This window comes from Cibotium barometz, chromosome 6 (assembly GCF_041138505.1).
Source record: "Cibotium barometz isolate CiBa-2024 chromosome 6, ASM4113850v1, whole genome shotgun sequence".
Classification (NCBI taxonomy): Eukaryota; Viridiplantae; Streptophyta; class Polypodiopsida; order Cyatheales; family Cibotiaceae; genus Cibotium; species Cibotium barometz.
In genome coordinates, this window is record NC_141051.1 from 61,014,571 (window position 1) to 61,039,797 (window position 25,227).

At 44.9% G+C, this 25,227-nt stretch overlaps 1 protein-coding gene across 1 annotated transcript in view; it reads right to left on the minus strand.

The window, feature by feature from the left end:
* Window positions 1–25,227, minus strand: part of LOC147637936 (DTW domain-containing protein) — a 102,997-nt gene that overhangs the window by 49,794 nt on the left and 27,976 nt on the right. Inside the window, exons 2-5 of the mRNA XM_086799778.1 lie at window positions 20,489–20,629; window positions 19,967–20,059; window positions 19,406–19,532; window positions 19,205–19,308 (exon numbers count right to left, since the gene is read on the minus strand). Coding sequence (XP_086655904.1) covers window positions 19,205–19,308; window positions 19,406–19,532; window positions 19,967–20,059; window positions 20,489–20,629 — 465 coding nt within the window. The remainder of the gene's footprint in view (window positions 1–19,204; window positions 19,309–19,405; window positions 19,533–19,966; window positions 20,060–20,488; window positions 20,630–25,227) is intronic.

Sequence of the window (25,227 nt, forward strand, 5' to 3'; positions counted from 1 at the left end):
AATCCTTAGATCAACAAGCTGTCTACTGCTCATGCTCTTGCTTCATAAGCTATGAAGCGGCTGGCCATGCTTAACAGCAATGATGGTAAGTGTGGTCCCCACTTGAGATCTTTTCTCTTCCTTATTGATAGAAGGAAGCCTCCGCTTCCAAGAAAAACTACGTGTGGGTACTGATTCTTCCCCAAAAACTACGGGTCTTCATGCAATAGAGCTGGTAGAGCAAGTACAACTCTCCATTTAGCCGGTACAGCAGGTACAATAGCTGGTACAATCGGTACATTGGCTGGTACAGCAAGTACAATGGCTAGTACAACCAGTACGATGGCTGGTATAGCATGTACAACAAGTACAAATGCTAGTACAGCATGTACAATGACTAGTACAATAGGTACAGTGGCTGGTACAGCAAGTACAGAAGCTGGTACAACCGATACAATGGGTGGTATAGCAAGTACAAAAGCTGGTACAACTAGTACAATGGGTGGTACAACAAGTACAAAAGTTGGTACAGCATGTACAAAGGCTGGTACAACAAGTACAATGGCTAGAAATCATAATAAATGATTAAATACCCTTGCCTTCAGTATTTCTTCGCGATGGAAGCCTCCAAAACAATCCCCAACAGCCGGTATTCTTCATGGGCAGCCTTCAAGTGAGAGAGAGAGAAAGAGAGTAGCCATCATTAGGGCAACCTGTAACGGTGGTAGAGGCTAGTGTGCAGCAAGAGAGCCTCTATTAATGAAGAGAGAGGGCTCCAATTTATAGATTTGGGCCTCCCATGAGCTAAAATGGCAAGAGAAGGCTACAATGACAAGTGGAAAGCCTCCACTTTCTAACAAGTATCATGCCACTTGTCTCACTTTGGTCCACTTCCTTGCCACATGTCCCAATCTAAGAGATGGGTCCTTCCATAAACTTTATCTCTAAAAATATCCCAACTCGTAGACATTCTGTCATAGGCACTTTGCCAACTCTTGGTATCTGCTCAATTCCAGATGTAATGACGCGAACAGAATTTCCATTGGAGTCGGGCCAAAAATAGCAACTCTCCTAAATTTTAGGAGTGTGGTCCCTTTGTATTCTAGGATAATCCCCCATTCCCAAAGCTTGTACTTTCCAAATATTTAGACATCCTGGAGTCCACCAGACTCCTTTCATACTAGGAAATGTCCAGGCTAGTGACAGGTTTAGCAAGCAAGCTCATTTCTTGCCGGTCAAAAAGACCATCAAAGCTGAGCATATGGTTAAAATATATCTTGCACAAGTGTTCAAGCATCATGAAATGCGAAAGTCCATTGTGGGGGATAGAGATCCCAAGACTACAAGTCTCTTTTGGCGGGCCTTATTTGATAATATGAGCACCAAATTGGACTTCTCATCAGCTTATCACCCTCAAACGGATGGGCAAAGTGAGGCTACTAATTCAGCCGCGTTGGATCTCTTGAAATATTATGTGGCGGATCAGAAGTCTTCTTGGGAGAAGTACTTACCGCTTGTGGAATTTGCATACAACAACATGGTGCATGCATCTACGGGAAAGACCCCGTTTGAGATTGTTTATGGTAAGGTGGTTTTGCCACCCATCCTTCGCACAAAGGATGATATATTTGCAGCTGATGAGTATGTAAGAGACTTGGATATTGCTTTTGCTCAGGTGCGGACAGCCATTGCAAGGTCACAAGCATAAAAAGGCTGCCGACAAGCATAGAAGGCAATTGGATGTTTAAGAGAATGATTGGGTATTGCTGAAATTTGAGAAAGCAAGACTTGCAAAGAGGCCTGGCAAAGAGGGTGCATATCCTAAGCTTGCAACCAAGTACTATGGGCCTTTTCCATATTATCAAGTGTTCAAGCATCATGGAATGCCGAAGTCCATTGTGGGGGATAGGGATCCCAAGACTACAAGTCTCTTTTGGCGGGCCTTATTTGATAATATGGACACCAAATTGGACTTCTCATCAGCTTATCACCCTCAAACGGATGGACAAAGTGAGGCTGCAAATTCAGCCGTGTTGGATCTCTTGAAATGTTATGTGGCGGATCAGAAGTCTTCTTGGGAGAAGTACTTACCGCTTGTGGAATTTACATACAACACGGTGCATGCATCTACGGGAAAGGCCCCGTTTGAGATTGTTTATGGTAAGGTGGTTTTGCCACCCATCCTTCGCACAAAGGATGATATATTTGCAGCTGATGAGTATGTAAGAGACTTGGATATTGCTTTTGCTCAGGTGCGGACAGCCATTGCAAGGTCACAAGCATAAAAAGGCTGCCGACAAGCATAGAAGGCAATTGGATGTTTAAGAGAATGATTGGGTATTGCTGAAATTTGAGAAAGCAAGACTTGCAAAGAGGCCTGGCAAAGAGGGTGCATATCCTAAGCTTGCAACCAGGTACTATGGGTCTTTTCGAGTGATCGAGAAGATCAATGAAGTGGCTTTCAGATTGGCATTACCTAGTCATTGGCACATACACAATGCTTTTCATGTGAGTCTCCTTCGTAAGTATGTAGGGCCGGAGCCGAGTGAAATGGACATTGAGTATCCACCAGAAGTGTATGAGCTTGAGGAGATCTTGCAGCCAGAGCAGATTGTGTATCACAAGGAACGCAAGTTTGTTGTTTGCAAGCAAAGTTGTGAGGTGTTACCTTGTGAAGTTTAGGAACTATCTTCCCATTGATGCTAAATAGGTAGATGAAGAGTTCTTCAGAGATTGCCCGCATGTGCTTCAGACATATTTGGATGCTTTTCAGTTGCGGACAACTGTTTAGAAGCCGGGGGGGATGTCACCATTTGGCCACCCATTTGGTCCACCCGTGCTTTCTCATCGTGTATGTACATTGGACTGGTGTCCATGGCAGTTGTATATGCCGGGGATTGATGCCACTCATGTGTGAAATTGTCTGCTGACATGGTTATGTGGCATGTGACAAGTGGTAAGTATTGGTCATAAACCTAGCCTTAGGAGTTAACACTAATTTATAAGTGAGTGGACACACACTTCATTAAGTTTTGGACGACCAAAACTCACTTATAAATTATGAACAGCCCAGTGTTCACACACACTGATGTCCCGAGGTGAACAAAACCCAATGTCCACCGCCCAAACCTTATTCCCTTTTGTACAAAGGGAGTAACCAACCATGTGTCCTTTCTGGCTTACTCCACAAAGCACCTGCCTACCACCTAGAGTGGACAACTCACCACCATAGTTGTCACGGTACGAAAATACGATACCGTACGGTACGATACCGTACGGGAATATTCGGTACGATATGAAATTTTGGGATACGGTACGATAAAATACGGTTTTTTAAATTAAAGAACACCTACGAACATAGACATTTTCAATTTGGAAGGGTAGAGTCTAGAGAAGTTGTTTCAAACCAAAATATCATTAAAAACAACTAAACAAGTTTGAAGTGAGAAACACAAGTACATAAAGTATAGAGGTGCGATGCGATCATGCGCGCTAGGCGCGAGTACAAAAAGAGAGGCTAGAGCCAAGGCCCAAGGAGAGACTAGACAAAGGCATCACTATCAGAGCTCTCGCTGAAATCATCCTCACGAGAAGAGGACACATCAGTGGCCTCGCCGAAGTCGCCATCGCTAAGAAGGTTGCCCTCATCATCGAACTCGGGCTCTCTAAGCTCATGTGAGAAGCCAAAGGGAGCATCCTCATCTGCAAGAGCGAGTGTGGAGCTACCCGATCCACGCCGCACATAGGTATGCACTATGTCCCTGGGAGCACCACGAACCGTGCATCCACGGCTTCCTACTTGCACTCCTCTGCCACTACCTCCACGCCCACGACGAGTGCGAGTAGGTCGTCGATCAAACGACTCAAGCTCTCGATAGATCTCTGCATAGATCCTCTCCTCCTCCTCATCCTGCACTTTGTTTACACTCTGAAGAGTGCCCCCTGTGAGCTTTCCATCTCTTCTCCACAATGGCCAACATACCATCGCGCTTCTCCTCGTCGATGGAAGGAGAAACGCGTAACTCTGCTATGGCCTCTCTCATGAAGTGAACAAGAAGGCCCATGGTGGCTCCCTCCATGTCGGTCATCCGCAATACCCTATAGAAGGGCGTGACCGCAATGACAATAGTGCGGACCGACTGCCAAAACTCCTCCTTTAGGCAAAGCCATTGCATGGCTTTGGCCTCCGCTGATTCTCGCTCATCCCACTCATTCCACATTGTGGAGACCACTGTTTGGCGAAGGGAGGATTTCACATCGTGGAGGCGCTCCAAGAGGAGCCACATGTAGGCGAAGCATGTAGATGAAGGCTTCTTCAATTCCAACTTGCTATGTTCGCGGAACATGGCAAGCACCTTCACCTTTGTGGTGAAGAAGGTGACAATAGAGATAGCTTCGGTCATTACTTTCTTCATCCACACTAACTTGCCCATATCCTCCATGAGCAAGTTAATGCAATGGGAGGCACAAGGCGTCCATACTATGGACGGATAGTCCTCCTCGAGCAACTTCCCCATCCGACGGCAATTTGAAGCGTTGTCGGTGATGACTTGCACCACGTTCTTCGATCCAACCTACATGTCACAATGCACATGAATGGATGCAATGAGCGTATGCGGTATGAGACTTGAGTCATGACTCATGATATAGCCACATATGATCATATCACATATACTAAAGCCTAAACTTTAAAGACTTTAGTGCAATTTGAAAGTTGAAACTTACCTCCATGATGGCTTGCTTGATATGGCGATATATGAATGCACCCGATGTTTTCCTCCCCGCCTTTCCGGAATCCACGCCCCGCACAAAGTATGTGCCAAGAGGACAAGAGACAAGTATATTGATGATGCCTCTCTTCTTCCGGTCACTCCATCCGTCGGAGAGGATGCTACACCCATACTTGGACCACAGAGAGATCTATCGATTCTCTCCCTCTCATCCACAAGCCTCTTCGTGCGCATGTCATGATAGGAGACGCCGGTCCATCCTTCACATGGGCCCACATTTGCAATGGCTTTCACCATTGACTTCCATTGATATACCTTGAGCACATGGAATGAGAGATTGCACTCAATAATGGTGCGTGCAATCTCTATATCCGCTAGCCGTTGCCGTTCTCGGAGATGTGATAGAGAAGAAGAGAACCCCCCGGTGGCTTGGGCTAGAGTGGCTTGCCTCATGGGAGACTCAAGCCTTTATCTCTTTGAGGAGGCGGAGGCGGAGGCGGAGGCGGCACCGATGGAGGTGGCACCGATGGAGGCGGCGGGGGAGGATGTATCACAAGGCGGGGAAATGACCTCATCATCCGCCCTTGAGCTTCTACCACTATCATAGTGAGCACCCACTCCACCCTTGATCTTGTTGTAGATCTCATCGGATATAGCAAGGGGGACTTCCTTGCATGGCGCAACTTGCCCCCCCACCTTTCCAACATGTTGGAGAAGCCTAGTAACTCCACTTGTGTATTGTTTGCCACAATACTTACAAGTCCACCTATATGACTTGGACTTTCCATCCGCTTTCTCTACATGGATAGCATGCACATTGAAGGCTTCATTCTTCTCCCTTGTCATTGTAAGAGAGAGAGAAGTTAGAAGATTCAAGAGATGGATAGGCTTGAGAGAGAGAGAGAGAGAGAGAGAGAGAGGCTTGAGAAAATGAGAGAGTGAGGCTTGAGTCTTGACTCTTGAGAGAGAGAGAGCCTAAAGGCTTGAGAGAGAGAGAGGCTTGAGAGAGGGCCTATGGGGGAGAGAGTGGCTTGAAAGTTGAGAGTTGAGAGAGAGAGAGAGAGAGAGAGAGAGGGGGGGGGGGGGGGGGGCTTGATGGTCACTTGAGCAAGACTCAAGAGAGGGGGGGGCTTGATGGTCACGACTCACTTGAGTAATGAGAGGCTAGAGCTTTGAGAGAAGCTTAGGGGGTGGGCATTTTATAAGCATGTCCAATGGGCCAAGCAAACACATGGGCCACAAAGCATGCCCAAAACGGCCAGCAAACGGCTACAACAACGGCTACAACAACGGCTATAAAACTGCGAAAGAAACGGCGCAGTCGGCGGCGGCGCAACGGCTAAAAACGGGCAGATCCTGCATATCGTACCGTACGATACCGTACGAATTCGTACGGTATCGTACCGTACGATACCGTACGAATTCGTACGGTATCGTACCGTATGAACCGTACCGTACGAACAGGTTCGTACGCGTACGAGAAACAACCATGCTCACCACCTCACTCTTCCCTCTCTCTAGAAGAAGGCGCAACCTTCATGAGGGCTTTTGGGCTGTATTTTCTGCACTTTCTCCTTCCCAACTCCATATCCAAGCTTGCTAAGGTGTTTCCCAAGCTTCCAAGAGTGTTTCCAAATCCTAATCACTCTCCTACACACTCCCAATGACTGAAATTCAGCAAAACAGCTCTCTTTCTTGCCAGAATGTCTGGTTTTTTTTTTGCTGAAAACCCTAATTTCGTCCCTCCTTTCTCAAGTTGAACCATAGGGGGAGCTTTCGCAGGATTCCCTTCATCCTCTTGAAGACTTTTGTCTTGCGACAAATCGAAGATTTCAACACTCCAAGCACTTCCATCGCGAAGACTTCCGTTGTCATCGACTCTACTTGCAATTGGTAAGTTTCTATGCTTAAATATGGAAGCAAGTGCACGAGGGAGGAACCGGATTACAAGATCACATATCCTGTGTAGTGTTCTCTTGTTCTACGTACTCTCTTGCATATTGTTGTTACCATGTGTTGGTGAAACAATAGAGAGCAGATGGTAGGGAACATGGGCACTTGAGAGGGTAGTGTAAGTTGTAAGTCTACACCAACAACCACTTGTTTGCAATATTGTATTCATATGCATTAGTATGGAAATCTGGTCAGAAATGCCCATGACATTGTGTACTTGATTCTCCCAAGATCAATATACTTTATTTGAGGGAGGGGCCGACCATTCCGGCTCATTGTGTGTCTCTTGTCAATTCAGCAAATTACTTCTTGTATTGAACATGTGTCCATCAAATCTTATTGTATTTAAGTGTATTGATTAGCATTGTATTCAACCAAGTTTCTCTCTCTCTCTCTCTCTCTCTCTCTCTCTCTCTCTCTCTCTCTCTCTCTCTCTCTCCTGTATGGTACAGGATGGAGCTAGCTAGGTTGCATATCATGATTGTATACTCCATGCATATAGCTTTGCATTCTCCTAGTAGTAGAGCTCCATCCCCTCCCCCACTCATTGTACTTATTGCACACCCAGATTCAGCTTTTTAGTTCATTACTTTTTCATTTTGTTGGGATGACAGAGGATACCCCATACAGGTACACCGATTTGTCTCATAGGCCAAGTTCGGTCTTTTGGAAGACGTTAATAAAATCTTTCTTTCTTTCTTTCTTTCTTTCTTCCCCCCCCCTCCACACACTCCACCATGATGATGATATTTCATCCTCCATAGCTCCATGTGTGATCCTGTGGATGCCAACATGGTATCAAAGCCATGCTTCTCAATGTTTATGCTATGCTTATCATCTACTCCACTCTCATTAGCTTCATCTTACCACATACCCTAATCTTGATTAGTAGTTCATCACTTTTTTACCATTTCTTCACATCTAGGTTATCTTCTCCACAACCCTTGCTCAATGGAGCTTTGATTGCTGCTCACAGAGCCAATCATTGTTCAAAATAACACTTGAGGCTTGTTTCTCACTCAAGGGTGCCTTGACATGCTGCTTCAATGGCAAATAAACCAGTCCTGCAGGGCGGAATTCGCAGATTAAAAGAGGCTTGCGTTTTTGAAGAAATCGACCCAGCACACAAACGTAGCAACATCGGCACGAATTTGCTCGTCCCTGAGGGTTTTTGGGTACTGCAAACTCGCCTACAACATCAAATTTACAAAAAAAACATCTAGAGCAGTCGCCTCCAGGCTGGATACTCAATTTTTGGTAAAGATATAATTAACCTTGATTAAGAGCGGTTAATCTTGTGTTTATGAGTTTAAAAGTCATCATTGGGAGTTGCTAGTAATTATTTTGTGCTTAGTTTGTAAAAGCCCCGTGATTTGGTGCTTCAATTTTACACTCCAAGTTGCCCCTCTTCTACACTACAAACAGCAAATTCCCTCTTCTAATCAGCAATTAATCGGCACTAATCCTTGTGTTCTTGGACCATTGAGGGTTCAATCATACCATTGGGGACTTGCTACAACTTACCAAAGGTTCATATTGAGAAAGCCCCTTAATTTTCCCCTTGGACAGTGCTCTCCAAATCAGGGTATTTTTTACTCAACTAACAAAAAATTGCATTCACTAATACCTTGATTAGTGCTAACTATATGAGGTTTTTAGGGCCGTTAGTGATTTATATCTCACATTCAAGTGTTGCTAAACCTCTATAAAGCATCAAATCAAATTTTTCCCTTGATTTCAGTGATAAATTTGTCAATCCAAATTCGGGTATAAATCTATATTAGCATTGTTTGGGACAATGGGATTTCTGAGCTTATATGCTTCATGTACCTCACCTATCATACTCACAAATCAATTGTATAAGGACAAGACACTGACCATTGATAAGGCTAAGAACCCCTTAAGCATATTCCATGCATTATCATCTAGAAGGGATATGCATCATCAACATGTCAGGCTTCATAAACACATTGAGAATATGATCCATCTTTGCCTACATGGATTTCATTACACCATGAAATCAAGGATGAAGAAGACCAAGGGCTACATCAACATCAAGATCTACATCGATATAAAGAAGATCAAGAGCTACATCGACATTATGACTACATCAAGAAGATCTTCATCAGCATATTGGTCATCGAGGGGAGACTCTCCCTTTATTTCTAATTCAGTTCATATGTTGAGTCAAGGGTTCTCTGCCCGGGTGGGGCATTATTTATCTTTTGGATCCTTTTGGATTATGTAGTGCCTTATTTCTATAAAAGGCTCAAAGGGGTTGTTTTGGTATGCCGATGTAGGTTGCCTTTGTCACCTAGGGCAAAACCTCACCTCTGAGTCTTTCGCCAAGTTAAGCCTCTAAGCCACGCTTGTTAAGCCTCTGAGCATTTTGTGACACGCTCACTGGCCGCCTCTAAGCCACGCTTACTGGCCTCTGAGTCTAAAGCGGGGAACACGTCTTGTGTCTCTACTTGAGTTGGTGTACGGGACTATTGAAGGCAATGCATGCAACTTCACCGTCACTCCAAAGGGGGGTTTGTTGGATACTTCGGAGTTAGTCTGGTGTCTTTTGTGGTGTGAAAACTCCTTATTTAGGTCTAGGTCAAAAGATAAGGCCTTGGTGCCTATAAAAGCATGTACTTGGGGTCCTTCATTCACCCCCATTATGGTACTGGTTGGAGCTAGACAAATCTGCATTGCATTCTTGTATACCATGCGCATATAGGTTGCATACTGAGCCTCTAGCAGTAGTGCTCCATCCATCACACCCCCCCCCCACTAGCTCAGTACTTTCATACTTTATTTCATGTTCATTTTGTCCTCTTTTTTTCCTGGACATCCAGAGGACATTGACAGTTGTACATTGATTTGTCTCATAGGTCGAGTTCGGCCTTTAGTAGACGTTAATACAGTTTTCTTTCTCGATTTGTCTCATAGGCCGAGTTCGGTCTTTTGGAAGACGTTAATAAAATCTTTCTTTCTTTCTCTCTCTCTCTCTCTCTCTCTCTCTCTCTCTCTCTCTCTCTCTCTCTCTCTCTTCACACACTCCACCATGATGATGATATTTCATCCTTCATAGCTCCATGTGTGATCCTGTGGATGCCAACATATTTCAAAGGATTTTCTACTCTGGCAAGATGCCACAGAGCATGACATCCAGTTATATTTGTCTCCTTCCTGAAGGGGGTGACAAGCTGGAATTGTGATAGTGGAGACTGATCACTTCATTGTCGACCGCCTATAAGGGGTTGGCAAAGTTAATTTGCAGCAGACTTCGCGCGTTCCTCCCAGTGCTTATTCATGACACTCAGACAGGCTTTGTCCAAGATAGGAGCATCTTGAACAATGTCTTCACTTTCTTCGAGGCTACAGAGCATGCAACCTCCAGCCATTTTATTGTTGGATTTGTAGAAAGCATATGACAGAGTGGACTAGTTTTTCTTGGAGGGCACTCTTAGCAAGCTTCGCTTTCCGCAGCAATGGATTATGGGGGTGTCGAGCCTTTATCGTTGTGCCAACAGCACAGTGACTATTCGAGGCCCAATGGGTAATTCTTTTTTATTTTCTTCGAGACGGCACTACAGGCATTCATGGCCTGAGGTTACCTTTGGATTTATCGGAGGCCCTCCTTGATGCAGAGTATGCCGATGATATAGCTCTGTATGTTGAGGATAATGCACGAGTCTTGGAGCATGTGCGCGTTGTCCTTGATACTTTTTGCTTGGCAGCAGGAGCAAAGATCAACTGGAACAAGTGTTTGGGTTTCCTAACCGATCCTCTAGCTTCTCCTACTTGGGGTCAATAGTGGGGATTCACTTGGATTGGTCGCGGACAGACTGGTCGCTATTTAGGTTTCCAGCTTGGCCTTGACATATCGGCAGCCCAACAGTTTATTCAAGTGATCTCCTCTATCAGGAGAAAGTTGACTTTTTGGAGTTCAGCTAGACTTTCTTTGGCTGGCAGGGCCTTGGTAGTTAATCATGTTCTCTTGGCCACACCTTGGTATGTCGCTTCCTGTTGGTACCTTTCACGCTCTCCCATCTCTTAGCTCCGATGGTTGATCCGGAATTACTTGTGGGTTGGCTCAAATGGCACTTCGGATATGAGAGCTAGAGTGGCTTGGGATAAAGTTATTCTACGAACACATGATGGGGGTTCGGGCATCATAGACCCTAAGGCCTTTCTTCGTAGTTTACTCCGTGTTTGGCATTCTCTAAGACGATGCCTCATTTACCTAGAGCCCACTCTTCCGAAATTAAGCGATTACAACCTATCCTATGGAATCCCCACATCAGAGACGCTTCTAGGCACATGAATAGTGAGCGACCTTACATCTCTTGGGCTCGCTGGGATGCAGGTCCTGCTCACTCTATGCGGACTTGGAGGTCTACATTCAGTGACATATCCAACCCTGATCTTGCCCAGCGTGTTGGAGTCTCACTTCCGTGCATGCTCAACGGACCGAGATTGATGAGGCTATTCATTGATAGTGGCTGTTCAGATTGGATCATCACTTTGAGGGGGGTTCCGAGCCCTTTTGGCAAGCCCAGTTCTCACCGACAGGAATTCCTCTCATGGTTACAGGAGGAGTTGCTGGTTATGGCACCTCTTACTTCCGGGTGGGTGACAGAGGCCAGTTACACAAGATTGATCCTCGTGCAAAGTTCAGTCCTAGATATTGATACTCTTAGATTGCAACGGATTAGAGTGGCTGCCTCTCGTGGCAAGGGGTGGTTTATTGACCCTGTGTTGATTGATTCCAGTTTATGTGAGTACAAACTGTGGTTGTGGGAGAACCGAGCTTTGGCGAACTTAGATGGGATCCAGGTGAGTGGTTTTGGCCTCCATTACGGCAAAGGCCAAGAGCCAGTTCCCTTCTTTCAATACACTACCGAGATTGGGCATCGTGCATTGCTCAGACAGTCCACACACCCCCCTTCTAGAGCCCTCATTGGCATGCAGAGGGGATTTCTCTAGCTTTCTTGGAGAGATTTTGGAGGCAGCTTTGGAATTCATGGAGACCACACAGGAAGACTTGCTTTATGTGGATGTTGGCACATGCTGGTCTACCGGTGGGCAGTTGGCTAGTGCAAATGGGCATTCATGGCACATGCTCAATTTGCTCACATGGGATCCTGGAGACTCCTCATTATTGTCTTTGGTCCTGCCAATCTTCTCAGATGGTGTGGATAGGTGTTTCTCCGCTTCTCCGACAAATTTCTCCAGACCTTGTCTACATTACTTGGGGTGCATTGTTGGGGTAAAGACATTATGCCCACCCTTATAGTGTGTACAAGCCCATAAGTTTTATAGTACATAGTACACTTAGTACTTTTAATGTACTAAGTGCACTATGTGTACAAGAGCAAATATACATGTGTGATAGGGGAGTCACACACTCATACTTTGTGAGTTGACTTATCCCCATATGTCTCTCTCTCTCTCTCCCTTCTTCTCTGTGTGTGTCTCCCACATGAAACCCTAACTGTTTCAACTGAGCTTCTTTAGCTCCCTTCAATTGGTATCAGAGCTAGCACGAAGGCAAGGTGGGCATTTCTCTCCAACTACTCAAAGCGACATCGGCTGTGTGGGTGTTTCTACTGCTACTCTGTGGGGGAAAGATGGACACATTGTACTACTGTGCACGCTGGCAAACAAGGTCATATGGCTTCGTCTGTAGTGTCTATGGACCGGCAGTTTGAGGAGTTTCGCGCGCAGCTGGAGGAGTCGGGCGCCGTGCGAAAGAGGCTCCGTTCCATCGTCGCCGACCTTGATAGCGCAACTCGCCTCATGCAGGCTCAGCTCCTCCTCATCCACCATTCGCCCGGTCTGGCCTCCAACATCGACGGAGTTAGTGGGGAGACAACCATTGCCGACCGACTCGCTGGGGCAGCGCTCGCAGTAGGTGAGGCGCCTATAGCGAAGCTCCGCCAGCCTACAGTTCCGTCCTCGACGCCGCCAGCTTGCAGTTCCATCCCCGACACTGCCAGCCTGTAGTTCCATCCCCGTCTCGCCGCAACCAGCCTGCAGTTCCGTCTATCGTCGTCACCAGCTCCACGTTACAGAAAACCTCCGCCTGCCCGTAGAACTTGAAATACGACGCCCCCCCCCTTTTTCTGCAACAGAAATCAGAAAATCAGAGGTATTTGCTTCAATTTTGGGATTTGCATGTCCATTATCCTCAATTGAGCAGGTACAGGTCCTAATGGCTCAGATTTGAGCACAATTGGCAACATTGGGTGACATTGGTCACATTCCGGGTCAATTGGCAGGAAATTGGGTGTTATCATTTGGGGCTTTTGATGTAATTGTGCCATTGGGCATTCATACATGCTGTATGATGTGAGCAATCTCACATTCGGGGCTAAATTGCAAGAAATTGGAGTGCAAATCAAAGGGCTTTTGTGCCAATTGGGTTGATTTGCATGCAGGCACTGGCATTTGATGCTTTGGGCAATGTGTTGATGCCTGTCAAGCACTCAATGTGCCAGTAAATCAAGGGGCTTTTATGTATTGGATGTATATGTGGCCAGGGGGAAGCATTGTGAAGACTCTGGATGCCTTCATGTGCATTAATGTACCATTCATGATCAGAAATTGATCTTGAATCAAGGGGCTTTTCAAGATTTTGTGCTTGTTGAGCTTGGCAAAGCAGCAGGGAAGACTTTTATGCCTTGAACCCTCAGTAATCCACTTGCAGTCAAGGGGCTTTTGCCCAATTTCTGTCCGGGACTGTTGTATGCAGTGGTGGGGACTGTCAAGGTCTGATTTTCAGTCATTTGGACAGCCAGGAGAGCATTTATTGCTACTGTACTTGCTGGTACAGATTTGGTACAACTTTGTACAAGTTTTGGCATGGTTGTACATTGATTTGAGTGAGGAAAAGGCTCATTTTCAGCTGCTGTACTTGCCGGTACAGATTTGGTACATCATTGGTGAGCACTTAGTACTGTTGTGCAGTATTTTGGAAGGGGAACAGAGCACATCTAAGGTGTTGTCATAAATCTGCAGAAACCAGATTTTGGTGATTTTATCACATTCAGTGGGAGGAGAGTTGCATTCGTGCTTCCGCAGTGGGAGATAAACTTTGGGAGAACAACTGTGAGCACTTTGTGTGCTTTGGTGCAGTGTTTGCACATCTTCCAGGGAGTCAAGCATTGACTGTGTCAAAGGTTGCATATTGCTATGGCAACCACCACAAGTGAGAGCTCTTCATTGCTTCACATCAAGAAGCTTGAAGGCTCACATGATTATGACATTTGGCAAACCCAATGCTATAATGTGTTGCTCCAGAAGAAGCAGCACAAGCCCATCAAAGAAAGGGGTGTAATGCCCGCTTCTCTTGCTGCTGAAGAATGGGAAGATATGGATGAGCTAGCAAGATCCACCATCATGTTGTCTGTGTCAGACTCTTTACTTTTCAGCATACGTGAAGAGAAGACAGCTTGGGGAATGTGGCAAAGATTGCAGGACTTGTATGCCTAGCAAAGTGTCTCAAGCAAAGTGTATTGGTTGAAGAAACTCATAGGTCTTCAAATGAAGGAAGGGGCGTCTATGACAGCCCATCTAAATGAGTTTAATGGTGTTGTCAGCCAGGTCATCAATCAAAAGTTGGCAATGGACGATGAGTTCAAAGCCACCTTTCTCTTATGCACTTTGCCAGAGAGTTGGGACACATTCAGGACAGCCACTAGCAATTCAAATGCTATGCTGTCATATGCAGATGTGGAGGGTGCTCTCCTTCAAGAGGAGATGAACAGGAAGAACAACTCTGTTGGAAAGTCCAATGCAATGAATGCACGTGGGAGATCCCAGCAAAGGGGTAAAAGCCAAGAACGGGGAAGGAGTAAGTCCCGCTCCAAAAAGGACTTGGAATGCCATTATTGTGGCAAGAAGGGACATTTCAAAAAGCAATGCTACAAATGGAAGAATGATCAAAAGGAAAAGGGCAAAGGAAAAGACAAAGACAAAGATGAAGCCAAAGATGCAAAGCCAAAGGGCAAAAGTGGAGTCAAGATTGAAGAAGTCAATGTGTCACATGCAAGTGACAGTGAGGATGAAGTCCTATTCATGTCTTCACTTGATGCCCATTCACTCCATGCAGGAGATGGTCATGGTATGCACTCATGGATCATTGATTCAGGTGCCTCCTTTCATGTCACAGGTTGCAGAGACTTGTTTGTCAGGTATACTGCTGGCAATGAAGGAGTAGTTTATTTGGGTGACAACCATGCATGCCAGATTCTTGGCAGAGGTGATGTGAGGCTTGTGTTTTCAGATGGCTCACAGCTTATGCTCCATGATGTCAGGCATGTGCCTGAGATCAAGAAGAACCTGTTTTCTACTGGACAGCTTGACGATGCTGGTTATGTTACCACATTTGGTAGTGGAAAGTGGAAGATTAGTAAGGGCTCACTGGTTGTTGCCAAAGGCTCTAAGGTGGACACTCTCTACTTCATGCATGCTAGTGTTTGTCACCACACTAATGTAAATGCAACCGTGCTGCAGGAAATCTCTATGTGGCATAGCCGGTTGGGACACATGAGTGTCAAAGGAATGGAGCAATTGTCTCGTTTTGGTTACTTGCCTTCTCTAAAGTTCTCAAGTTTTCAGTTTTGTGAGCATTGTATATATGGCAGGCAACTCCAGTGCCCCCACAAGAAAGCTCTTGGACAGAAAGATGCTCAGTTAGAGCTTGTGCATACAGATGTATGTGAGATGCCTCAGCTTTCTTTGGGAGGGGCAAAATATTTTGTGTCCTTTATTGATGATGCCACACGCAAGGTGTGGGTTTATCCTCTTCGTTTGAAGAGTGATACATTCTCAGTGTTTGAGAAGTTTGTTGCTCATGTTGAGAATCAAACTGGCAAAACACTGAAGGCTTTGCGTTCCGACAATGGTGGAGGGTATATGTCCAAACAGTTCCAGGACTTTTGTGATGCTAAAGGCATCAAGAGGGAGCTCTCTGCTCCTTATGATCCTCCACAAAATGGGACAGCAGAGAGGATGAACAAGACCATTCAGGAGAAGGTCCGTTCTATGTTGTCACATGCTGCGTTACCTCATGGTTTTTGGGCTGAAGCTGATATGACAGCCGTTCATCTTATAAATAGGTCACCTAACACGAGGCTTGGTGGGAAAGTGCCAGAGGAAGTATGGACAGGGAAGCCTCCGTCCTACAAGCACTTGAGAGTGTTTGGTTGTGTTGCGTACGTGCACATACGCAGGGGAATACGCACCAAACTTGATCCTAAGTCTCACAAATGCATATTCCTAGGATATGGTGACAGAGGTGAAATGGGGTATAGACTTTGGGATCCAGTGAATAGAAAGATTATATGCAGCAATGATGTCATTTTTTATGAAACATGCATGTATAAGGAACCTGCAAGGCAACAGGAGCCTGGCAGAGTCATCTTTGATGATGATGGGACATCATGGACAACAACCAAGGGCTGTAAATCAGCCATTACAGCAACAAAACCAGCCCTTAAATGGTGCTGAAAATGGTCCAAATGGACAGCCAGAGATGGCTGAAGATATCCCTATGGATATCCCACAGTTAGAGGAGATACCAGGCATGATCTTTCAACCTTATGGCATGGAACAGGAGCCACCAATAGGTGATATGCAGGCTGGACAGCAACCTGCAAATGATGGTCATTGGGTACGGAGGTCCACAAGACCCTCCAGACCCCCTGACAGGTTTGTTCCAGGGGTTGACTACTTGATGCTCACTGACTGTGGGGAGCCCTCTTGTTATAAGGAGGCTTTACAGAGGGCAGACAAGGCTCTTTGGGAACGTGCTATGAAGTCAGAGATGGATTCTCTGCACAAAAATGGAACATGGAAGTTGGTGCATTTGCCTACAGGCAAGAAGGTTTTGCCATGCAAGTGGGTTTACAGGCTCAAAGGTGCACCTGATGCAAAGCCAAGATACAAAGCCAGGTTAGTGGCTAAGGGCTTCAAGCAGGAATATGGTGTGGACTTTGATGAGATCTTCTCTCCAGTGGTCAAAATGACCACACTTAGAGCTGTATTAGCTTTGGTTGCTCATGATGATTTGGATTTGATTCACATGGATGTGAAGACAGCTTTTCTTCACGGTGATCTCCATGAGGAGATATATATGCAACAACCTGAGGGTTATGCAATGAATGGAAAGGAGAAGCTTGTATGCAAGCTGAAAAAGAGTCTTTATGGGCTCAAACAGGCACCAAGGGAATGGTATCATAAATTTGATACATTCATGAAATCCCAAGATTTCAGGAGGAGTGACATAGATCACTGCTTATACACCAAGAAAGCTTTGGATGGCAGTCTATTGATCCTCATCTTGTATGTTGATGATATGTTGATTGCCGGGAAATCTCGTAAAGAGATGGATGCCTTGAAGAAGAGGCTGCATCAGACCTTTGATATGAAGGATTTGGGTGATGCAAATCACATTTTGGGTATGCGGATACTTCGGGACAGAAATCAGCATGTGTTGTATATGTCTCAGAAGGAATACACTGGCAAAGTTTTGCAGAGGTTCGATATGGAGGGGGGGAAGAAGACTAGTACTCCTTTGCCTCCATATGTGAAACTCAGTGCTATGGACAGCCCACAGTCGGATAGTGACAGGGCTGATATGGCCAAGATTCCGTATGCTTCAGCTTGTGGCAGTCTCATGCATGCCATGGTTGCTACCAGGCCGGACATTGCATTTGCAATGGGAGTGGTTACTAGATACATGGCCAACCCTGGCAAGAAGCATTGGGAAGCAGTGAAAGGTGTCATGAGATACCTGAAGGGCACACAGGATATGTGCATCTGCTTTGGCAAACAGGATGCATTAGTGCATGGTTACACGGATTCGGATTATGCCGGTCATCCAGATAACCAGAAGTCTACTACCGGTTATGTGTTTACATTCACAGGAGGTGCTGTGTCATGGATATCCAGGATGCAGAAGTGCACTGCCTTATCTACTACAGAGGCCGAGAATATTGCAGCCACAGAGGCTTGCAAGGAGGCATTATGGCTATCTCGGTTAGTGGTTGATTTGGGTTCTACAGGGGATATTCCATTGTTGCATTGTGACAGTCAGAGTGCCATCCAGTTGGCAAAGAACCCTGTCTTTCATGCAAAGACAAAGCATGTGGATGTGAAGTATCACTTCATCAGAGAGGTGATAGAGAACAAGCTGATTCAGCTTGTCAAGATTCATACGGATGACAACCCGATTGATCTGTCGGCAAAGAGTTTGCCTCCAGAGCGGTTTGCTCATTGCAGACACTTGATGGGCATTGGATGAGGCCAATTTCAGCCTTGATATGGCCTTGTATATTATAATGTACATGCTGATTTTTTCTTTTCCTTCACTTAAGGGCACGTTGGGGTAAAGGCATTATGCCCACCCTTATAGTGTGTACAAGCCCATAAGTTTTATAGTACATAGTACACTTAGTACTTTTAATGTACTAAGTGCACTATGTGTACTAGAGCAAATATACATGTGTGGTAGGGGAGTCACACACTTTGTGAGTTCACTTATCCCCATATGTCTCTCTCTCTCTCCCTTCTTCTCTGTGTGTGTCTCCCACATGAAACCCTAACTGTTTCAGCTGAGCTTCTTTAGCTCCCTTCATGCATTTTGCTGGTCGCAGCCGAATTTGGTAGGCCGGCATCTTGGATAGGCTGCTCCGGATGCTTTAGTTTTCCACATCGAGCATGGTATCTCTTCTCACATGCATTTTTCTGATATCCCTCGTCATGTTCTGCATTCTCAAGAATCATCGAATAGCACAGAGACCTTTGGTATCATAGGCACTATTACTCACTGGTGCATTTGGAGGGCCAGATGTCGCCACACTCTTGGAGGAGAAACTTCTTCCACTCGTCAGATTTTGGCAGATATTTTCTCCGACACCATTCACACGCTTCGTGGTGAACGGGACTATTTGATGCCTCAGTCTTGTGAGTTGCAGACAGAACATTTCTTGGTGACTCGGAGTCATCACCAGATTTTCTTCCATTTGCAGGGCGGTACCCCACGGTGGAAGTACATTCCTCCACAGTGGTTCATGTCCCGCATCTCTTATCTCCCTCCCTGAGTTTTTGTATAGGGTTTATTTTTTGGCATAAATTTTGCCTTTGAGTGTGGTTGGTCGCACTTGTATCTTTTGGCGCTTTAGCTCGTGTTTGTGTGAGATTTTGTGGTAATATAATCAGCCCTGTTTTACTCCAAAAAGAAAAAGAAAGAGACCCATGTGCACCAGCCCTGTTTTACTCCAAAAAAAAAAGAGACCCATGTGCACCAGCCAAGCTCCCTCAGCCTCACCTCTACGAAGATCCAACGAAGGCTACCCAGCCATTGGCCATCATTTAGCAACACAAACGAAGCACCTCTCACAGGGTTGACCACATGATCATTACAATTAGATTACTATATACAACCTTTTGAAAAATGCAAAAAGTACAGTACTACAAAAGGACATTGAAAGCATCCGAGACAGTGCATATAACAGCCTTATTACATTGAGGTTTTATTCTCTCACCATAGGAACCTTTCGACATGCTACCTCCTCAGGGATTTTAATTTCATCACTGTGACAATCTGGCACACCATGCTCCGGGTAAAGATACCATACGGATCCCTGCCCTGTACATGAGTGGAAATTTTTATTTTCCTGGCACTTAATAGCATGAAAAGAGAAAATACCATTTCTTTCCCACAATAATAAGACCTAGTCACAAACCCGCCTGGTTGAGAGCATCCCACATAGCATCCTCCTGTTCTTGTATACCGAATATACATAATTGAGTGGACTCTGCTCCAAACACTTGCCAAAGCAGCTTTCCTGAATTATTTTTTCGCAAGTAATCCTGCAAACGAAGGGCAAAACATGTTCAGCATATTGAAAAAAAAACCACCAGGCCATTAAGTGTGTCTTCAAAAACATAGACAAATCCTAAGCCTTTGCATATTATCACTTCAACCAGTCACCAGACAGAAGAGCTGTACCCCTTGTAACTCTATGATCACAAAATTCCTCCAGTGTCAAAAAAAGAAAGCAGCAAGATCATCTAATTAAAATTGGATGGATACCAAGATTAGGTTCAGAACCCCCCCAAAAAAATAAAAAACACTTGATCTGGTATCTCCTACTAAAAAGGAGGTTTCTGTTTTTCTGATCCAACAAAATTATGCACATGAAGAACCTATGCTAGTTATCTAAAGAAGTGTCTTTTCAAGTGTGAACTATAAAATTAACATAGCAGTGTGTGACTAAATGAGGATCTCGCGAAAAACTGCTGACCTTTGGATGCATATAGAGCCACAGTTGAACACCTGGCCATAGCGACATGGGTTCTACTTTTTTACACATGCAGTCCGTCAACGGCAGCCAGCACTGCACACACAAATATCAAGAAATAGAAGTGTGAGATTGCAAAAAACAAATTTAAGAAGCCAAATAACATGAAAAAAGATATCAAAAAGCAGATGCAAAGCCAAAGGTCTAGTTTGTTTGCAGGTGGATGAGGTGTTGTTTTCTGGGGAGGAGGGGAAGTTGGGTCTCGTAGAAAATGCAATAGGCAAGAGGTGTCTATAGAGTCCCTTGGGACCCACATGATATATAAAGGTTTCAAATAGTGACCAGCACCTGCCTCCTGAGACCTTTTCTTGTAGCCACAAACTAAAGGGAGATATCAAAAAGTCATCTGTGCTTTTTTAGATCGTTCACAACAAAGAAAAATTTGTTGACAATTTCTTTTCAACCAGCTTGAGATGTATGAAAAAAATCAGGATTCTCACAGTTGACAGAGACTACTATCAATACATGTTCACATAGGTAACCCTTGCTACCCAGTATTCTGCACGCGACTTGTCGAGCCGAATAGAATTGCAGCTTTTCTTCACTGTCTGGAAGATACCCATAGAAAGCTCGGTGCCTATGCTCCTCTGCGGCTTTTGCCCGTCCCTACATCAACAGTAAGAGAACACATGTTACAGCTCAAATTAAATTGTTTTGTGTAGTGTTTAATATTGAAAGTGCAGTTCTTTGTTGATCAGGACTTTAGATTCAAACTGTAGATAGTGTTCCTAGGAGAGGTAGCACAACATGCATTGACATCTTCACTCATGCAGCATGCACTTGCTTGCAGAAGCGTTTTAATGATAAGATAATGATGCTCAACACTTGCTAAAAACTGAATTGCAAAGTTTAGGGTTGAGAGAAGTACACATGAACACCATATTTGGTCCCAATCCACCCTCTCAAGGGCCCCCACCTTATAGGTGCATTTGCTTTATTGCTTGCAAAAGAATGAATACGAGATTGAGTTACTTTGCTGTCCCACAGGGACTGAACTTTGTTGTAGACCTGATTTGGACTGATTATTGCCACCCTTGGTAATGTGTTAACACCCCCTGTAGAAAGCAGTCCTGGCCAGCCTGGTATGCCCTGATCTGGGTCTGTTTTAGATGCCTCAAAGATGCTGAATACCCCTGGATGCTGACTGCCCTGATGCTTCACACTTCTCTGCTGTGCATTTCGCTCCAGCCTGCAGCTATGACTGCGTTTTGCTCCTTGAAGGCCTAGAATGATGTACGTTTTCCTTCATATAGTTGTTTTCAACCTCCTGGACCTGGCTGCCCCTTGATTGATGGTACTTGGCTCTCCTTTGGCTTGAGAGTTGAGTCCTAAAGGTTGAATGGCTATGGCTTGTCAACAAGATGAATGGAGCACCCCTCAATAATCTGCAATAGTCCTCTGAAAGGATCACCTAAATCACAGGCTAAATACAAGGTTAGTACAAATCAAATAGAAGGGTGCAGGCAACCTCACCACCCAGCCACCAGCATCCGCAGACCTCCCCCAGGCCAAGGGCTAAGGCTCACTCCCACAAATCCAAAACACTCTTACTTGATGACCATCATTGGTACATTGATCTTATACCCATACAATGCTTCAAATGGTGACATAACAATACTCACATCCATATTTGTTCGCATACGGTCGTACGGCACAATATCGTACGGGAATTTACCCCACCGTATGAAATTTTGGAGTACGATACGGTAAAGTACGGTTTTAAAAAACACTTATAAATTTACGGATTATCAATTTAGGATAGAGAGCTCAGAGGTCGTAACAGAGCTTGAGAGGCTAGAGCTCTGAGAGCTAGAGCTTGAGAGCTTCAAACTTGTGATGGAGAGAAGGTTGGAGGAGAACTTTTTAAAGGGAGCTTGAAACTTACGGATTATCAATTTGAAAGGATAGAAAGAAAGAAAGAAAGTTTTTGTTACAGAGATTGAGAGCAATGGGAGCTTGAGCTTGAGAGGCTAGAGAGCTTGAGAGCTTGAAACTTGTGATAGAGAGAAGGTTGGAGGAGAGCTTTTTAAAGGGAGGCCAAAGAGTCCAAGGCACCCACCCAAGGCCAAGGGCCAATGCCCAATTGTTGGAAGATAGTCTGTGAAGACACAGAGAGGGAGGTAGTTGAGGAGAAGCCTTTGCTTCTTGTTGCCCTAACTAAGGAAGGTGCCTCACCTCAACCCTCCAAATACGGAGCAATGATCACAAGGATAGAGAGAACAGATCCTTTGCATCCACACCAAAAGTCAACATCCCACAGAATCTAGATCCTTGGCTGTTGAGCCTAAAAGGACACCAAAAGCAAGCAAGCCCCATAACAGTCAAAAACAGCCATAAGAAACCATTTTTTTCCCCAAAAAAAAAAAGTTAAAAAAACAACAGTCAAAATCAAAAGAGGGAGGTGAGGGAGGGAGGAAAAAACCGGTCCGTACGGTACCGTACAATATCATGCCGTACCGTTCCATATGTATCGTACGTATGAACATACGAGAGCAACTATGCTCACATCATGATGAGTACTATTGTAAGCAAGGTTGCATCCGTACGTGCATACCTTATGAGATAAGGTACGTTTTAGTGTATGATATTGTATCGTACGGTACGGATCCGTATGTGGCAAATTTTTATTTATTTATCCCCCCCCCCCCCCAAATTGACCTTTGGCCCAAGATCCTCCCATAGTTACCAATTTTTTACCACCCGTAGGCGCTTATTTATCCACCCATAGGTGATGCCACCAAGGAAGCACCAAGGGGAGTTTTGAACCCAGGATCTCTTGGTCCTAGGCGTTTAACACCTTCACCACTTGAACTATCACCTCATTGGCTGTATGTGGCAGTTTTTAAAAACATTTTGGGCCAAAAAAATCCCTAGGCCAGCCGCCATCACCGATTTTAGCCATCTCCACACATGAGATCTTGAATCTTCATCTTCTTCATCATCTCAATGTGATGAAGTGGATTGATCATTGAGCGCTCTGCAATGTGCAGTGATAGTGACACTAGCGACTAGAACTATTATTTTTTGGCTTCTCTAGATAGTAAACTATCTTTTAACTTTTAAATGTTGATTGATTGCTTATAGTATGTAACCCGTGGCATTCGAGTCATGGGTACTGAAAGTTTGAGTGATTCCATTTCGTGAAACCTATTTATGCTTTTGTTTACTGATAGCTCTCATTTTGGTAATTGTGTTGTTGTTCAGAAATGAATTGTTTTTCAAATTTAAAGTTTCCCATAAATAAATGCGTACCTTACATACCTGATTCGTACCGTACCTTACGTACCTTTCAACCTTGACTGCAACCAAACTCGGCAAAAGACAACCAATCATCCCATGCATGTTGAGTCTCATAGCAATAGTGTCTCAAATAAGTCTCCACCCACTTATTCACTCTCTCCATTTGACCATCGGTCTTGGGATGATAAGCGGTACTAGGAGTCAACTTGGCTCCCATGGTCTCACATAAAGTTCTCCAAAATGAACTCATAAATTTGACATCTCGATCACTAACAATTTATTGCAGCATACCATGCAATTTGAACACATACTCCACATATTGCATTGCAACCATAGATGTCGTGTACTTGACCTTTGTATCAAGGGAGCTCCTACCACCCAAGATGCAACACTACAGTGACCATTTTTTGACGCTTAAAGAGGATGGATTCATACAGAGGCCAGGGTACCTAGATGTTTTCATGTCGCATGCCATGAGGATAGCACTTGGTCAGCTCAAGGTCTCATCCCATAGGCTCGAGATTGAGGTTGGCAAAGCAACAGGGATCCCTGGAGACAGCAGACTCTATAGATTGTGCCATGGAGGGGTAGAGTCTAGGGAGAATTATATTTGTTAGTGCCTAGTGTATTATGAGATCACGGGGACTGCCTATTTAGTGAGGGGTTTGGGCCATTATCTCAAGTTATGGAGTATCCAAATCAGCATTGTCTTGGACTCTTCTTGTTGGATATCCGACAACACAAATAGTTACTATTCAGAGATCCTCGAACCCGGCACCCATCTCAGTCTACCATAACTAGTTTTTTCCACCCACAAGAAGGACGCTCAGAGGGATGAGGCCACCATAGTACCGACGAGGGGCCCATCATCTCACCCCTCGACTAGAGTTTTCCTACCTCATGCCACCGCACTTAGGAGAGCCAAACAGCCTCACCCTCCTGGACCTCGAGCACCCCAAGCTCACTAGCCCCATATTGATGAGATTATCACCCACCCCTGAGCATCTGTAGTTGCCATCTCATCCCAACTTCTCCTCGGCCCTACAAATCTAGGGGCCCTCCTCACCCCCCCGCCAATGCTGGACATCCTTTATGGACCCCTACGACACATTGATGGATAGCTCCCTCTCCACACACACCCCCTTATCCTCTACACCCACTTTGTATCCACGATGATGAGGATGGTGATCCTCCATGATGAGGATGACGATGATGATCCATACATATCTACATTTACCTAGGGATTAGTGTTGGTTCTTTTTGTTATATTATCTTTTTTTCCATGATGAGATTCCATGGACACATTGTACACCTTTTGTCTCATAGACATGTTGGGTCTTCTGCAAGACAATATATCTTCTTCTTGTTCTCTCTCTCTTGCATCTCTTCCACTCTCTCTCCCTCCTGGGCCTAGCACCATGGTATCAGGGCATGGGTGAACTCTTCATCCATTCAGCCCTGTATTTTTTTCTCATGCCCATGATGCAATTTTTTTAATATATGATCTTCACCTAGCGTTTTTTTTCTTTTCCTGGTAGCTTCATACTTTTGCATTAATCATAATGAACTGAGCAGCCTTGCGTTTTTCTACGACCTCCCTTTACCTTGTGTGTTTTATGCTATCCGTCACCACCGCATCTATCTCAACATGACGTTCTTTGATGTCTCGTCTTGAGAGCAACCACATCATAGTTGAGCTACTTAGACGAACTCCCTTCTGATAGCCGACTACATCAACTACACCAATAGCCGCCACCCACATGGTAACATCCAACAGTGACATCATCATCATCAGCATGACGAGCACCAGCAGCCCATGCATTGGGACAAATTGGAAATTTTGTTTGGCAACAAGAGAAATAACTCAAAGGTTTTCTGGAAGCAGAAATTGTTTGGAGACCCAACAAGAGAAATAACTCAAAGGTTTTCTGGAAGAAGAAATTGTTTGGAGACCTAAGGAGGGC